At 44.8% G+C, this 18,311-nt stretch overlaps 1 protein-coding gene across 1 annotated transcript in view; it reads left to right on the forward strand.

Annotated features, from left to right (window-relative positions):
- DIP2C (disco interacting protein 2 homolog C) overlaps nt 1-18,311 on the forward strand; it is a 281,152-nt gene that overhangs the window by 88,012 nt on the left and 174,829 nt on the right. The window contains exon 5 of the mRNA XM_073879852.1: nt 6,890-7,000. Within this exon, the coding sequence (XP_073735953.1) occupies nt 6,890-7,000 (111 nt within the window). The remainder of the gene's footprint in view (nt 1-6,889; nt 7,001-18,311) is intronic.

The raw sequence follows: 18,311 nt of genomic DNA on the forward strand, positions 1-18,311 counted from the left end.
CCCCGCGCAGAGCATAGCCGAGTCTGCGTCAGAAGGTTTTGCACACAGAAGCCCTGGCCCCTCTTCAGCATCGCAGGCCCTCCTGCTGCTGGACGGTCCCGTGCTCCGTTTCCAAGGGTGGCACCTGCTTGCCTTCTCTCTGCACCAGCGCGTGGTTCGAAGCCCAGCTCCAGTGTCACTTCTGCAAGGGTCCCTGGGGTTAGGACAGGCCCTCTGGTCCCGCTCCTCACAACTTCCCACTTCTCCCCAAGGAGGTAGGCGCTTCCAGATATTTGCGGAAGGATGAACCAGTAACCATCTGCACGTTACAGACCGGCTGCTAGGGTGTGGATGCCCTGTCAAATCCCTGCTGGTGGCAGGTAGGGCCCTGCCCTGCGTCCTCCTGGCCACAGCCCCCACGTGGGCACCAGGCCAGTGTGTCCAGCAGGTGCTGTTGCTCACGGGCTCTGGTGGAGTAGGGAGCACTCAGAGCCGGCCCCGCCGAGGGCCGAGCCATCATGTCCGCGCGGTGCTCAGCTCTGTGTCATGCCCCGAGCATCCAGGCAGACGGACCCCTTGGTGCTGGAGTCATCTCCACCGTGAGCACAGCTTTGTTTTGATTTCCGATCTGGATACTTGTAGATGGTGACACATAGTGCTCCTCACTGTTCCCGTATCTGAGAGGTTAAAGGAGAACACGATTTGGGGCCTCTGCACATTCTAGTCAACTGAATTGTATTTTATGATCATTAATCCTGGATTTTAGCTCCGCATCCCCTGGTGTTCGGTGCTCTAACTGCAGACACACTGTCCTGAAGTCGTTTTACCTGGGACAGGCCCGTACAGAGGCGGCAGCATCTGAAGCCCAGCTGCCAAGGCTCCTGCTGGGTCCCCAGGTTTGTGAAGGAGTCTCCTGCAAGGGACAGAGTTCAGAGCTTGTGAATTGTGCCCTTCCTGGTCTCCTGGATGATGAGGCATGTTCTTGGCTTGTGTTTAAGGGTGCAAACTGCAGTCAGGTGCCATTTGAGACTCAGAGAAGAAAGTGTGCGGGTGCCGTGGCCTCCTGAGCTGCCGCTGGCCGGGTCTCTGCTCCTCCGGTGCCCGCTGCACACCGGGTCCGTGTCTTCATTCTGCAGCAGGAGTTAGGGTCTCCCAGAGTGCAGTCCTGGGCCCGGAAGCCACGTTGGCCCATCCCCACCAGGGCTTGAGGGACAGGTTCCTTGGGGACCACCCCCACTGAGGGGTCACGCCATGCTGTCTGTTCATGACGGACGGGGTGTCAGGTGCAAGCTTAAACCCCAGAAGAGAAAACGGGTCTTTAAATCAGGTTGCCGGTCTATGACTTGGTGTGAATCCTTTCCAGATGGACTTGCTGTGGGAGCTGAGCCTTCCTCAGCGAGAGGTGAAACACCCATGTCCTAGGTGAGCCACCCACGGTCATGATCTCGGTACACAGTTTGCTCCTCTCATTGGCTGAGCTCTTGTTCTAGCACACGCAGCTGTGGGTTTGGTCAGATGGATTTCCCGTTATTCTTAGTGGTGTCCTACCAGCCGAGTTCCTGCTTCCCCATACCGGGGGTGATGGGAGCCGAGAAGCCTCCTCCTGTGCAAGCTTCTGCAGCCTGAGCAGAGCCGGTAGTGGGGTCTGAGTGTCCACCTGGGCAGCGAGAAAGACGTCTGCTTTGGAACTGGCTCGTGTGGACATCTGAAAAACGCAGACATTTGCAGCCCCGCTCCTGACCTCGTGCACTCATTCCCTTCTGAGCTTCTGTTGTTACTCGGTGAGGAAAGAGCGAGCATTGGTGCACGTCAAGCTCTCTAAAGTTCCAGATCTTCTGCACTTTTCCACAAAATGAGTCTCTAATCAAACTACAGTATATTGACAGGACTATGGTTAGCAAATTTGCACTGATTTTCAGCAAGAACTTCGGTTATGAGAGGCAGAAACAAGAATCAGGCTGACGGTTGGGGCAGCTGTGGAGGTGATGGAATTTTTTTCTGTGCTGTGTTCTCATCTGAGTCCATACAGAGCAAACGTAGTAAGGTTCTCATCTTACGTAATGACGGTACTGCGTATCTTCTGCAAAGGCTTGATTGCACTTATTTTAGAAGTAAGTGCCGCTATGTGAGAGTTAATTAGGTACTAGAGGAGAAGGGGACAATTCAGAAATCGTTTTTGTGTAGACTTGAAACATGGAAGAGCCCTCCGCAATTTCACCAGGTTCCTGAAGCTGGATCCACGTGTGTAGGAGCCCCAGGGAGGCTGTGAGTCCTGCTGGGCCCTGGGATCCACGGGCGCTGAACGCGACAGGGGACAGGACCAGAGAGGCTTGGGTTCCAGCAAGGGCCCGAGGGGACGTCACTCACGTGTGACTATGTCCATGTCTACTCCCCAATGTACACGGAAGCTGAGGTAGCGCCTGAGACATTTGCCCAGTTCCACGCGGACTAAGAATAAGACCAGAAATTGGATCAAGGTCTTCTAGTTTTGAATCCCATATGCATTTTTACTGAAGTCATCTTCCACAAATCCTTCGTGATCTCTTGAAACTATGTGGAAAACCACAGCGTTCTTATGTATTTCCCTTGCTCTCTGAATTTAGAAGTCTTGATGTTTTCTAGAACATTTGATACCCGGATGAGCCAGGGTGGTCTACACGGCAGGTGTCCTGGCCCGAAGCACACAGCATGTCAGAGCCACAGAGCCCCTGTGGCCACATTCCTGGGTGTATGTGAGGACTGTCATGGTTTCCAGTGTCTGGTACTGGAATTGGTGGGGTGCTCAGGGGACAGCACTGTGTTGTTAGGGATTTCCTTTGCAGAGTCCTTTCTTCGTCATGTGTTGGAAGCAATTGGAACGGACTCGCGTGTGGCTGTCCAAGGACGTCTCTGGCAGAGGGCCGGGGTCCTGGGCTTGGTTACTGTCTCCCTGCCTGGCCACCTTCCTCTTTCCTCTTGGGCTCCTCGGGTTCCTTCCTCTTGAGCCCCTTTGTGGTTCTCGAGGGAAAGAGAACTCTCACTGAAGGCCATGTTTGAACTGACGCCTGGCGGGAGCCTCGCAAGGCCCAGCGCACGCTGTGAAGACCGGCCGTGTTGGTTCAGGAGCCCTCCCCGAGCTCCTCCCGTGGGCCGGGGCAGTGTTGCCTGGGGAGGGGATGAGCAGATAGACGTCCCGGCTCCCGGGTGAGAATCCGAGGAACACGTCATTGTCCGCCGACCTCACAGCTGTTAGCTGCCCTGACTTCGTTCCTGGGCAGCAGTCTGTCCTGGGAAGGTCACTGGGGGACGAGTCGTTTGGCAGCGAGATCACGAGGCTGCTTCTCTTCCAGGGACCAGGTAGACTTGCCTGTGTGACAGTGTCACTGCCCCAGTGTGCAGAGCCCAGCAGCCCATGACCTCTGCCCCGAGGACCGAGCCCCCAGCGCACCTGGGAGCCCCGGGAGGGAGCGCCCATCTCAAGGGAAGGGGCAGCTACCCGTGAACATTCAGATGCTACTTAGAATGGCAGGGCTGTGTACAGACGGGAAACTGAGGCTCAGGGTAGCCGGGCTTGAGAGCACGACGTGTCCCTGGTGCCCTGTCCCTCCATTCACGTGGGACCCGAAGCTGCGTCTCTGCCATGTGGTGCTTCGTAAGTGTGGGACGGAGGGCCACTCTCCATCCCCGCCATGTGTTTGCCTGAGAAGGATTAATCTTTGCCCACTGGCTTTGTGTGGTTTTGGAGGGCTCCTCACCTCCCTCAAGACCCCTGGCCTTCTAGTGTCCTCGCTCAGACCCGGTCCCCACATTCTGTTGCCCATGTTCCAGGGGTCCCAAGAGCTGGTTTTCAGTCATGGCAGGAGCCTGGGGCCTCGGCGTCCTGCATCCTGAGCTCTGTGTGTTCTAGTAAAGATGTGTGTGCACGTGCTACCTTAAACACGACGGAAGGACCCCTCACTCATTGCCTCGGGGTCCCCCTGTGCGGACAGGTGGGAAATTCTAATCTGGAGTTGCTGCATATTTGACGGAGGGCTTTTCCTTGTCAGAACATACTTTAAGCTACTTCAGATTTCATTCACAGTGAGGGCAGATAAAAACTAATGACAGAAATGTGCACACCAATATTTTAGCTTTTTAAAATGCCCTGTTGCCGGTGAGCTGTTGAAGGTATTCTCCTTCTGTTAGTTAACCATTTCTCTTAAAACTTGTGTTGTAAGCTGTGTACTTCAGCCTATGAAGGTAAACGTCCAGTGTTTGTGTGCAAAATTAGCTGAGGACCGGCGGCAGGTCCCCGGTCTGTGCGCCACGCCTGTGTTTCCCAGAGGTGCACGGCCACAGGGGACCCACGAGGGGTTAGGGTTAATGGAATTCCCGAGGTCTGTAGTAGGACTGAGGTGGAAGCCAGACTTAGCTGTATGTATAAATCTGCTAGACCTTGGCAGCTTGAACGTGCACATTTAGCTCTGCTTCTTCCCAGAACCGCACCAAGATGCGTCTCTGAGTGGGTGAAGTGTCAGTGCACAGGACGGACGGCTGGGAGAGACAGTGGCAAGTTTTTGTGGTATTGGGGTCGATGATGGGGGTGCCACATGTCGCAGGTGGTGCCACTCTCACAGGCACCAGAGGGAGACGATGAGGCTTGGCATCAAGGAAGCAGGCAACCCACGTCTTCCCCACTCCCCAGAGATGTTTGTTCTCTGGAGAAACGGACCTGAAAACCTCAGGATTTGGGTTACAAGGTACTGAATCTGAGCATGTGCCCCAGAGAGTGAGAAAAGCTCCAGCCCCGAATGATTCACAGGAGACCAGAGGTCTCTTCTGCAGGTAAATGCAACAGCTCAGGTAAAACATCTGCTTGCTGGCGGTAGGTCTGGTGATAACCCCGCCACAGGAGGAGGACAGACTCGCAGCTCCTTCGGTGGGAGTAAAGTAAAAATTGTGAAAGTTGACAGGGGAGAAAAGAAAACAATAAACAGATTTTTCATGAACAGTATACCATCAGAATGACATTTGACTTCTCACCAGTAATTGGCATGAGAAGCCATGAATGCATGTAACTTCCAAATAAATAGATTTATACACATTTTCCAAACTTCAAATTTATCTGTAATTTTGCTTAGATGTCTGGGCAAAAGCCAAGTTCCAGGAGGAAGGGATGCTCTGTGGTGGTTGTACAGCAGGTCTGGACCAGCCAGCCCGGATTAGAGCAGGAGGGGATCCACAAGGAGGGTCTTCAGGGAAAAAGAATACCGAACTAGAAGACTGTCCCCAAGTTGTTGGTGATTGCCCATAGGGGAGAAAGTGTTGGAAAGGGTTTCGGTTCTGTTGGGATATTTTGAAGGAATTAGCAAGAGGTCCATTGAAAACCAAGATGATGGAATCAAAAGATTCAAATATTAACCCAGGAATAATAAAAAAGTCTAAGATAGAAGGGTGTTCACAGCACACTACTGACTCATGATCTAACTGTGGTGCAGTGAGGGTCACACTTCTGTAAAGAAGTCATGTGTTGTCTAAAACGGGCAATGAAAAGGGATCATAAGCTCATGTTTACAAACACGAATAAAAACACCAAATGACCACCACTTGTCATTATGACTTAATAGTACTCCTTGATTTCATAAATTCTGTGCATCTGTTTGATGAAATACAGTAGTTTTTTTTAAAGATCATTTGCAGACTATAACTGGACAGGGTTTGGCAGCTGTGAGCTGCTGTGTCATCAAGAAGTTTAATGATGTATGTTGGTGTACCTGCTGGATGGAGCGCTTGCAGGAGCTCGCCGCGTGACTGTGGCATGGCTGTCTCCTGCACAATTCTAATGCAGTTAACCAAATGCAATTAATCTGCAATTAGCTAACCTATCATGTCATTAACCACAAACATGTCAGCCGGAGCTGAGGTGCGGCGGGTGCCTGGCTGGCTCAGTCGGTGGAGCGGGCAACTGTTGATCTCAGGGTCGTGAGTTCAAGCCTCACACTGAGCATGGAGCCTGCTTAAAAAAAAAGAACTGAGGTGTAGAAATCACTAGCACAAGAGAAATACTACACCTGTGATATAAATAACCCTCATGGGGCCATCACAGAAAACCTAAACAGTTTCTGTTAAAATAGCCATCACTGGTTTACTTTCTCTACCAAGTATTGCTGGTCCTCTTCTGAAGACTCAGCAGTTAATGTTTGATGCCCAGTGCTCCGAATTTCTTTACTTCTGCACTGTAATGTTGAAACCTTTCCTGCTGTACTTAGTTTTATAGAGATGGTGCTTCCTGCTGCTCGAGTTCCCAAGTGTAATCGGTATTGTGATCACCAGATCTAGGTCAGCTTCTGACAAATACCTGTCAAATTAGTTTTATCTGACCATTTCATCCTTTCAGGTAATTCGTCATGGCCATATGGAAATAGAAATTTTTCAGTTATTTCACATCGAGGGGAGTAAGATTTCAGAGTTAGAAATTTTGAATGAACAAAGATGAACATTTATGCCCAGTGCTGGTTACCTGAATTGTAGCGTTAAGAGATCCTATGAGATTTATTGTAAAGGTAACCTTAATGGTAAATGTAATTTTAAATTTCCTCGAGAATGAACATAACCCTTTCTATATGTTTGTTATATAAAGAAGATCATAACTTGATTCTTTGGGCTCCATTTTTCTTATGCCTGTTCTAGACGTGTGTGATATAAGGGAGCCTGTGCTGGGGTCTCTAAAGGGTAGTGTTGGGCGTGAGTCTTCCCCTGCCTGGGACACTTCTCCCTTTCCTGTTCAGTGTCCATGACGTCCCCTGGCCCCGGTCCACGCCCTTGTGTGCTCTAGCTTGGCTGCGGGCATGTGGTGAGTCAGGGCTTCATTCTACCAAATGATTTTACCAAATGAATGAACTCTGGCTGCCAAGTAAAGCCTTACCTTACTTTGCTGTTTCCCTTAACCCAGGGGTGGATCAAGCGTTGCCTCCCGAGCGCCGGGCTCCCGTCACTCCTGCTTCTTCCACTCGCTATCACCGCCGAAGGTCCTCAGGGTCACGAGATGAGCGTTATCGGTCAGGTAAGGCACCAAGGGGTCGTGAGGTCACTGATCTCCCAGTCTGTGATTGTGATGGTGAAGTGGACGGGCAGGTGCATGTCTGCAGCAGCTGCATGGGTGTGAGGCAGGAGTGTGGGACGTTTGAATGTCCTTTGGTTGGTTGTGTGATCACAGGTAATGACATCCTGCCTCCTAAACAAATATACCCTCAGGGGTTCACATTAAAACTCAGTAAACAGTAACTCTTTTCACATTTTTAAAGATAGTGTCTGCTATTTAGAACTTCGTAACAATTAAACAGTAATCTCTCATGAGCCAAATTTTGCTTTTTTTTAGGTGTTATTATTCAGCAGTTTGGTTTTACTTTGTATTTTCTTGGTTGCTAGTATAATTTTTCTCCTTCTCTTTTAAGCCCAGGATTTCTGTTTTTCAAGTAGTTTTTAAAAAAGAAAATCTTTAAACTTTCCTGTGTTTTTTTCTTTCCTTGGTGTTTTATGGTGCTGTGTACAAGAACGCTGTCTTGGTAACCTTTTTTCTATTGTAGTCATCACCCAGGTTTGGTTGGCTTAAATTTCTATCATTAATTTCATTCCATTAATTTCTCTCATCAGAACACTTGTGATTAATATTTTAATTACATTTTGAGAGATTTTTTTCCAACATCTACATTAAAGTTGCTTTTTCCTGCTTCCCTAACTACAGTTTTTAAGGAAAATCATTAGTAAGTGTTGTTGCTGGGACTTCAGTTCAGGGTGGATGTGGATTGCTAATGATGACAAAAGATTAACACTTCACTTTATATTTTGCAGAGCACTTTCACAAGTACTATCCCACTTGGTTTTTACAACAAACAGGTGAAGTACTTACCGCTCCTTTGTGTTGCGGAAGAGGAAGCAGAGGCTGTGGGATGAGGCAGCTCAGGCAGTTGACACCAGGGCTGGGCGGATCGACCATGCTCTTGGTTCTGTTTCATGGCTCCTTCCATTAGTGGGGTGACAAGACAAACCCCCCACCCTTTCCAGTAAGGAGCTGTCTGCCTGACTTCCTGGCTGGGCTCCTTCCTAGGAGGGAGGGAGGGGTAGGGCAGACCTTACAGCATCAGGGTCGTCATCTGGGGAATGAGAGTGAAGGCTGAGTGCTGCCCTTGACCCCCCCCTCCTCCCCAGATGCCTTGATGTGGGGACAGTGTGGGGATGGAATGAAGCAGGAGCTTGTTCTCAACTCCACCTTCTGTTTTCCAGAGATATTAGAGCACCCAGCATGTCTCAGGAGCCCATCCCCTTTCAGGTGTCTGAGAGGCCTCTTTCAAATAGTTAGGCGGGTAGAGGCATGCACACAGGTGCTGTCAACTTACTGTGAAATGCTTCAATTACCTCACTTGTCCGGATACTACCATGTTAGTATTTTATGTATGTACACACGTAGTCACACATACAGCAGATGCAAGTATAGACACATGTAGACATCCAGAATCACACATACCGTAGACACACAGGTAGTGACGCATGCAGACAGACACAAACTCACATGTACAGTAGACACACATGTAAACACACATCCATGCACACACAGCCCCCGTATGGTAGACACGCATGTGGATACACATGTGGACACAGACACATGCATGCAGATATATACAAAGGTGTGTAGGCACACATGTAGACCCAGAGACATGTAAACACACACATGTAGACACAGATACGTATGTGGACCTAGATACGTAGACATGCAGACACACAGGTAGACATGCACATGTAGACACACGTATGGACACCAACACACACAGATGTAGATGTGCAAATACATGTAGACACATGCAGACATGCAGGCACACACATGTATGATCACCAGTATCTTCAGTTCTCACAGAAACCAGCCAGGTGATGTTTTTTCCATTTTATAGATGAGAAACAAAGTTCAGGGAGGTGTGTGGTTGTTAATGATAACACAGTGAGTACCTCATCAAAACAGGATGCAAATCTAGCTTTGTCTGGCTCTATTATCTGACTTCTTACCACACAGAAGTTTGTAACTCGTGTCTTGTTCTAAGCTCTTTCTGTGTTAAATTTTTTTAAAATTTAGATGGAAACTAAGACCTAACACAGTCTGTTTCCTCCATTACCTGTCTTTCCTAATGATGAAGGGTGGGGCTGATAAACCCTGATGTTTTCCTGGCCTTTGCTAAGGCATATTTTCCAAATCCTCCTGGCTGTTTTAGGAGACAGGCCAGGTGCTGGTTGCCTCACCATTTTTCTTTTCAAGTTAAGTCTGAGAGCTGTTAACAAAGTAGGAAATGGTGCTGTCTTGGCCTCAGATGCATCTCCATTCACCCTTGCAGGCTGCCTCCCATCTTGGAGAGTGGAGGAGTAGATGTGGGAGAGAAGTGTGGGTGGAGGGTGCTGAAGGAGAGTACGAGAACCTGCAACAATGCCCTCTTAGAAGAAAATCACACCTGTCTCGGTCCAGCCCACCTGGAGCCCTACTTCAGAATCTCCGTTCGTGTCAGGTAGCATCCCCACAGGGCAGCAGACATGGGAACACCTGCTGCACTTGGAGTCTGTCTTTCCAGTTAGAACCCCAGACCTGGGGATGAGCTTGGAGCTCTGCCTGCTTTGGGTGAAGGAGCTCACAGTCCAAAGGAAGAGCCAGACCAGTGACCCAAACATGGGTTAGCTGGTGACACGCCTCTGCTCGTATTCCAGCAGTTTCTGCTGCTCTCGGAGTAAGATTCGCATCTACCATGTCCGTGGTCTGGCTTCCCATTATTCCATGGTCTTGTCTTTCACATCGTCTCCTTTCTGCAACCACGCTGGTTTTCTGGATGTTTCTCAAGCACATAATTGCTATGGGGCCTTTATGCTCTTGGCTGCTGCTGCCTAGAATGTTCTTCCCTCGGATACATACATTGCTTGTTACCATTCCATAGGTCTCTGCTCAAGGGTTACTCTTTTCGTGAGCCTTCTCTGACCACCCAGTTAAAATGGTACGACACAGTGTCACCTCGTACAATCCCTACACTTCCCCTCCTGATTCACATATGTCCATTGCAGTTATCACCTCTGACACTGTCAGTCATCCATCTTCCTACCTACCTACCCATCATCTGTCCATCTACCTGTCATTTCGCTACCTACATCATCTGTACGCCTCTCTATCCTTCTGCCTGTCTAGCACAAGAACATGAAGCTCACAAAGACAAGGATCTTTTTGTTCATTCATGTATGCCAAAGATCTAAAATAGTGTGTCGTTAATATTTGTGGAAGGGAGGGAGGGAGGAGAAAAAGCATAGTACATTTGGGGGAAAGCAAGAAATTAGGTAGGATGGGCGAGATTTTAAGGTCTGTTGTGTACTATGCTTGGGAACTTAGACTTTATCCTGAAGATGTCAGGGTACCACTTGAAGATTTTAGGCAAAGGCACAAGAGGAGCACATTTAGGGTTTAGGGAGGACTTTGGTAGCATTGTGGCATGTGATTTACAGGCAGAGGAGTCAGAAAGATCCTGAGATTGATGCACATTTAGATGAGTCAGGATCAGTGAGATCTGACCTCCGTTTAAAAGGTAATAGCGGTAGGACCTTGAGGCTGAGTCAGCGTGGGGGTATGTGAGGGTGGGAACGCGTGGTGATTCCTGCATGTGTAGACCACGCGGCTGCATGGGTTATGGTCTCCAGCTCTGCTTTAGAGGATTAAGGTTTCCATTTGTAGGTTAAAGATGGTGGAATTGGCCCTGCTGTTCACTTACCATGTAGGGAATACTATGAAAATGGTGTTCCATATAGACTTATTTTCATTTCTAAAAATTCATACTCCTCTCAACTTTGAATAGGTAATGGCTACTTAATTTACATATCGGAGAAACCTATCCAGAGGCTCTTTGCATGTGCTTGTGAACCTCGATGGGGCTCTCATTTTCTAGGACCAACACCGTGCCTCCCCTGTGTCTTGGGGCAGCCACCCTGAAGGGGAGCTAGTGAGGACCTGGGGGTCATTATCAGCCTCCTTTGATGGTCTTACCACCTTATTCTCTGCTATTTCTTGTTGTTAAAATAGGCTAGTCCTGAGTTTTCTTAATTTAGACGTTTCACTAGTATACTGCGAGTTACCTTCCCTTTCAGTGTATGTCCACAAATCCTTCTTTAAAACGTGGTATGAACTCTGAAGAGCTTCGTGTGGCCTACTGCCAGTGTACAGGTGTCAGGATTTTCTGGTTTGTGTTTTCCTGAGCCAGCATGGAAGATTTCAGACACTCAAAAAGTTTTGTGGCCCTCAAGAGATTTTGCTTTCTAAAATCCTTAGACCACTCAGCTTGCAGTAGGAGTACTTCGGATGCTTCAGTGACCAAATTATATCAACCAAGAAGTAATTCTGTTATCTCTTAGATAATTACTCTAATTAACAATCAATCAATCCAGCCATACAGCCTCAAATTTAATCTCTCCTGGCTGTACTTTTCCATTTCATTTCCAAACCCATGGCCTTCCATTGTAATGAACTCCTACTGGAATTCTTTATAATAGTGTGTACTTCTCCTCTTTTTAAATAACTTTATTTGCAAACTTAAATTTGATTTGGAGAGTGAATTAATGAAGAGGCATATCCTGAGTACCTAGAAAATGTCAAACTCTGTATTAGGCACTTTATTACTTTTACTTGATAAGTCTAAATTAGAACTTTTTATACCCTTTCTCCCCAACCAGAAGCCCTAGAAAAGAACACTGAGATTTGTGTTGTTGCTGTTCCTACCAGGACCAACGATGATAAGGAAGAATGTTCAAAAAAACCCTGCAGCATACAATTTCCTAATATGTTTAAAATAGTTGTTTCGTCTCTTGGTGAGCTGACAAATAGCTTCAGAAAGCACATCTCAGGATCCGTACGTGTGCATGGACCAGAGCCGCTGCCTTCCCCGGCGCCCGGCCCTCACTCCAGGTGGGATGCCATGGAGCCCAGTCTCCCTCCTGGACAGCAGACCCACACAGGCTCCAGGGACCCAGGGGGACCCCGAGACCCTCCAGGGATGTCTGTGAGGTCAAACTGTTTCTGGAATAACACTGACATGATTTGCTGTGTCCACACTCTCCTCTCCTGAAGGTACATGGCTTTTTCCAAGGCTGTGAGATGTGGTGATACTGTGCTCTGACAATTGGTGCAGATAGTGATTGTGAAGTCTTGCATTTTAAAAAGTTTGTCAGTTTACTTTCTAATACAGTAAATATCAAAGCATTAGTCCTAGAAACAAAAGCTTTTTAACATTTCACCAATTTTTAACAGTTTAAAGCGTTCTTCAGGTCCAAGAGTTTGAGAACCACTGCTCACTGCTTGTGACTTGTAAAAATGAAATTCTTCTTTAAACCTGGAGACATTGTGAACTACAAACTTGTACATGCGAACCCATCCCTGAGGCTGGTTTTGTGCTGGTGACGGTTTAGAATCTGAGCTGTGGCAGTGCTCAGCTGCTGGCCGTAAGGGCCTGCCTCCTGGTAGCCAACCGAGGATTTGCTGAGCAATGTAGGGGAGACACAAATACAGAAGACATTGTGTTTGCTTCCAAAGAGTGTATTTACCCTGTAGTCAGTTCTTCCTTGACATTAAAGTTTAATTTCCTACATTGAGAAGGTTTATCTTTCTCTAGTCAATTTGAATTCACTGATTTTAATATGCTTACCGACTCTGCAATCTGAATCTCTCTGAACTAAATGTTTTCATGATTTAGTTTAAATCTGAAATAACATATCTTTTACAGTAGAGTAAGAGGAGAATGCACTAAATCAAACTGCATACTCAATGAGATATTCCCAGTGAAGGACAGGCTTATCTGTGTCGAGCTGCACTGTCTAGTGTGGTGGACCTTTTAAATTTAAATTAATTTAAATTAAATTCAAAATTCTGTTCTTTTGCTTCACTAGCCACATTTAAGACAAGCGGCTACTACACTGGGTAGTGCAGGTGTGGAAATTTGGCACGGCAGAAAGTTTTATCCCACGAGGCCGCTCTAAAACCAAGGCTGTGGGAGACTTGGAAGGAAGACAGAAGATGCATTTGAAGACAGTCTGTAAAGGTCTATTTGTTCAAAACTAATGAAAATTAACTCAATCTTGATACCCGTGCCTAGTCATTTAAACAGAAAATGGCATGGTTAGATTTGCATGTTGAAAATGTCAGTGTGGGATAGATTGGTTGGATTGGGGTGGGTTCCTGGCTGAAAGCAGGGACACGCTAAGAAGCTATTGTATTTTGGGTGAAAACAGTCAAAATTTGCATGGTGCACTAAAGTAGCACTTAGAAATTGATAGCCTAAAATATATTAGGTAATAAGAGATCCTGGAAACTGAAGAAATAAGGATTTAAGACATTGGAAAAGGAAAATTGAATTAAGTCCATAGGAGGGAGAAATGAGAAATAACAGAGTAAGAGGGAGTAGCAGAGATAGTCTTGGCTCCATGCCAGGATGCCGAGGAAGCATGGACTTTGTCACATGGATCCTTACAACAAGAAAGAAGTTTAGAAATGGAAACCAACCAGTTGAGTTCAGCCGGATCCCAACTTTGATCCATCAGCGAACTGAACTCATTGGGGAAACCACTGCTCCAAAATTAGGGGTGGGTAATGTCAGTGGATAAATGGATGCCCTACAGAGAATGTAAAGGCAGTGCTGGAAATCAGAGACACCGTAACAAATGACGAATGGGCTCATCAGTAGATGAGGGTGGTGAGGTCAGAAATTCATGTCTACATAAAGAAAGAGGAGATGTTAGAGAAGGATTACACAAAGACTAAAGAGAAGCTGTTGTTTTTATAATTCTTAATTGCTCTTACAGATTAAAGTTTGTTCAGAGTATGGGACACTTGGGTGGCTCAGTCGGTTAAGCATCTGCCTTCAGCTCAGGTCATGGTCCCAGGGTCCTGGGATCGAGCCCCGCATCGGGCTCCCTGCTCCGTGGGGAGCCTGCTTCTCCCTCTGCCTCTGCCTGCCGCTCCCCCTGCTTGTGCTCTCCCGCTTGCTCGCTCTCTCTGACAAATAAATCTTAAAAAAAGTTTGTTCAGAGTAATGATAGGAACAATGTCTTGGGTGATTATAGCCTATGCATTAGTGAAATGAATGGCAGCAATGTTATAGGGGCAGGAGGGAGGAACTGAGAATGTTCTGTTATGAAGCATCAACTTAAGGACAACCACTTGAGAAAGTAAAAACTGAAATATAACTGATATGCCAAGAAAGGAGTAAAAGTCAGATCATATATGCAGAAAAAGAGTGGAAGACAAAGAACAAGTACAATAAATAGATAATAGCAACAAATATGTTAAATAATAATCCAAACATACGAATCACTTTAAATGTCACTGACCTAAATGCACCAATTACACCATCAGAGTAGACCAAAAACACAACCCACTGCATGTGGACTGTAAGAAATGCACTTTAAATATAAAAACACAGATTAAAAGTAAAGAGATGGAGAAAAATATACCATGCTAACACTAACTTAAAAAGCTGGAGTAGCTACATTAATTTCTTACGGAGCAGAGTCGAGAGCAAGAAAAGTTATCAGGGATTACATATGATAAAGGGGATGATTCTCTAAGAAGTTGTAATTCTTAATGTGTACATGCCTAACAAAATACCACAATCCATCAGACAAGAGCCATAAATCTGCAGAAATAAATAGACAAATCCACAGTTACAGTGGAGCTTCAGCATCTCTGTATCAGTGATGGACAGATCCAGTAGGTAGCAAATCAGTTGAGGACATGGTTGAACTGAAGAGTTCACCTGGATCGACTGTATTTAACTGACGTTTATAGGGCATTCCGTGTAACAACAGCAAAACACACATCCCCAAGCTCACACAGAACAGTCACCCAAATAAACCACATCCTGGGCCATAAAACACACTTTAAATTGAAAGGAATAGGAATAAAAATATGCTGTCAGGGCACAGTGGGATTAGCCTAAGAATGCATGACTGGTGACTGGAGAATTCCCACACACTTGGAGAGCTGACAGCATGCTTCTGACGAGCACATGGATCAAGGAAGCCTAAGAAACTTGTAAAATATTTTGAACTAAAAGGAGAAAATACAAGTGATCAAAATTTGTGGGATGCAGCAAAAATAGTGCTTACAAGCAAATGTGCAGCAGCCAATGTTTATGTTAGAAAAGAAGATCTTAAATCTATAAGCTTCAACCTTAGGAAAAGAGCGCAGTAAATCTGAAGAAGAAAAATAATAAAACTTAAAGGAGAAATAATGAAATTGAAAAGAAGAAATCAGAAAATCAAAAAAGCCAAAAACTGTTCTTTGAAAAGATCAATAAATGATAAACTTCTGACCAGGTTAACTAAAAAAAAAAAAAAAAGTTAAAAATCACTAATACTAGAAATGAAAAACTGACCACTACTTATTCTATAGACCATAAAAGGACAAAGGAATATTACAAACAACCCTGTATCCACAAATTTTATTATGGAGATGAAATGGACCCCATTCCTTGAAACACACAATCTGTCAACAGTCACACAAGAAGAAGTAGACAATCTGAGTAAGGCTATGTCTATTTAAAAAATGAATCAATAATCACTTTCCAAAACAAAGCACCAGGCGCAGATGGGTTACTCGTGAATTCTACCAAACATTTAAGGAAGAGATTATACCTCTCTGTATATTCTGTTCCTGCAGATAAAAGGAGGAGTGCTTCCTAAGCATTCTATGAGACCAGCATTAACCTGATATCAAAATTAGACAAAAGCATTACAAGAAAGAAAAACTATAAGCTACTATCTCTCATGAACATAGATTAAAAAAATTCCTCAACAAAATAGCAAATCAAATGCAATAGCATATAAAAATTATACACCCATGACCAAGTGAAATTGAATTTATTCCAGGTACGCAAGGTGGTTTAACATTCAAGAATCAATTAATGTAATTCATCTCATCAACAGACTAAAGAAGACAACTCATATGACCCTACCAATAGACACACAAAAAGCATTTGACAAAATCTAACACCCATTCATGATTAAAAACTCTCAGCAAACTGGGAATGCAGGGGAACTTCCTCAATTTGATAAAGAACATCTAAAAAAAATTTCTACTTAACATCATACTTAGTGGTGAGAAACTAAATGATTTGCCACCAAGATCAGGAGCAAGGCAAGGATGTCCCCTCTTACCACTCCTTTGCCACATTGTACTGGAAATCCTAGCTAATGCAATAGGACAGTAACAAAAGGAAATCAAAAGCATACAGAATGGGAAGGAAGAATTAAAAGTTTATTCACAGATGATATGATTGTCTATATAGAAAACTCCAAGCATCAAAAAATCGAAGTAATAAGTGATTATAACAAGGTTACAGGATAGAAGGTTAGCATACAAAAACCAATCACTTTCTTAAATACCAGCAACAATCAGAATTTGAAATTGTCATTTACAATGTCGTTTACATCAGCACCCCCAAAATGAAATACTTAGAACTCTAAAAAAATGTATAAGGCCAATATGAGGAAAATGATAAAAGTGATAAATCATAAGAACTAAATAAACTGAGAGAGATTCCATGTACATGGATAGGAAGACTCAGTATTGTCAAGGTGTCGGTTCTTCCCAGTTTGATCTATAGATTAAACAGTCCCAGCCAAAATCCCAGAAGTTATTTTGTGAATATCAACAAGTCAATTCTAAAGTTTATATGGAACAGTAGAAGACCCCCAAATAGCCAACACAATAAAGAACTAAGTTGAGGACTGATGTTATTCAACTATAAGACTTAATATAAAATGAGGGATAGTACAGACAGATATTGGTGAACCAATAGACATATACATCAGTGTATCACAGCAGACAGCTCAGAAATAGACCCACAAATATAGTCAATATTTGACAAGCAAAGGCAACCCAGTGGAGAAATGATAGTCTTTCCAACACATAGCACTTAATGTAGACACAGATCTTAAACATTTTAAACCTTTCACAAAATTAACTCAGAACACATCATAGACCCGGGGTGCTTGGGTGGCAGAGTCAGTTAAGTGTCTGACTCTTGATTTTGGCTCAGGTCATGATCTCAGGGTTGTGGGATCAAACCCCATGTTGGTAGTCTATCCCTCTCTCTTGCTCTATCAAATAAAATCTTAAAGAAATGCATCTAGACCCAAAAATAAACCAAAAACTATAAAATTTCCGGAAGATAACATACGAGGAAATACAGGTGACCTTGGGTTTGGTGATGACTTTTTAGGTACAATGCCAAAAGCATAACCTATGAAAGAAAAAAGTTGATAAGTTTGGCTTCATTAAAATGAGAAATGTCTGCTCTGCAAAAGACAGAATAAAAAAGGTAAACCAAAGAAGAATCTTTGCAAAACACATTTCTGATTAAAAAAACAAACAAACAACTAGTATCCAGGATATACAAAAAACTCTTCACACCATGAGTAAGAAAACCCATTAAGAAGTGGGTGGAAGATCTGAACTGACCCTTCCCAAAGAAGGTATACAGATGGCAAATACACAGAGGAAAATATGCTAAATATCATATGTCATTAGAGAAATGCAGGTTAAAATAACAGATACCACTATTAGAATGACAAAAATTCAGGACTTTGACATCAAATGCAGGCGAGGATGTGGGGCCATAGGAACTCTAACTCACTGCTGGTGGGAATGCAGAGTGGTGCAGCCACCTAGGAAGACAGTCTGGTGGTCTCTTACAAGACATACTGGAATCATATGATCCAGCAATTGTGTTCCTCAGTAACTACCCAAATGAGTTGGAAGTATATCCATACAAAAATTTGCAGCTTTATTCATATTGCTAAAACTTAGAAGCACCAAGATGTCCTTTAACAAATGAATGGATAAACATATTGTGATGATATTTAGTGCTAAAAAGAAATTATCAAGCCTTGAAAAGACATGAAGGAACTTTAAATCCATATTACAAAGTATAAGAAGCCAATTTGGAAAGGCTCCATACTGTGTGATCCCAAATACATGACATTTTGGAAAAGACAGAAACATGGAGTCAAAAAGATCAGCAGTTGCCAAGTGCTCAGGGGAAACAAGGGATGAGTAGGTGAGCACAGAGAATTTTTAGGCCAGTGAATCTAGTATGACACTATAATCATATATACATGTCGTTATGCATTTGTTTAAACCCACAGAATGTACAGCACCAAGATCGAACCCTAATGATAACTGTGGACTTTAGTTAATAGTGTACCAACATTGCCTCATCAATTGTACTGCACTAACGTAATATGTCAGTTTAGGGCAAAAGCGTGTGTGTGTGTGTGTGTGTGTGTGTGTGTGTGTGTGTGTGTGTGTG

Source organism: Callorhinus ursinus, unplaced genomic scaffold (genome assembly GCF_003265705.2).
Source record: "Callorhinus ursinus isolate GAN/ISIS: 27379988/994484 unplaced genomic scaffold, GSC_fseal_2.0 scaffold36, whole genome shotgun sequence".
NCBI classification, from domain to species: Eukaryota; Metazoa; Chordata; class Mammalia; order Carnivora; family Otariidae; genus Callorhinus; species Callorhinus ursinus.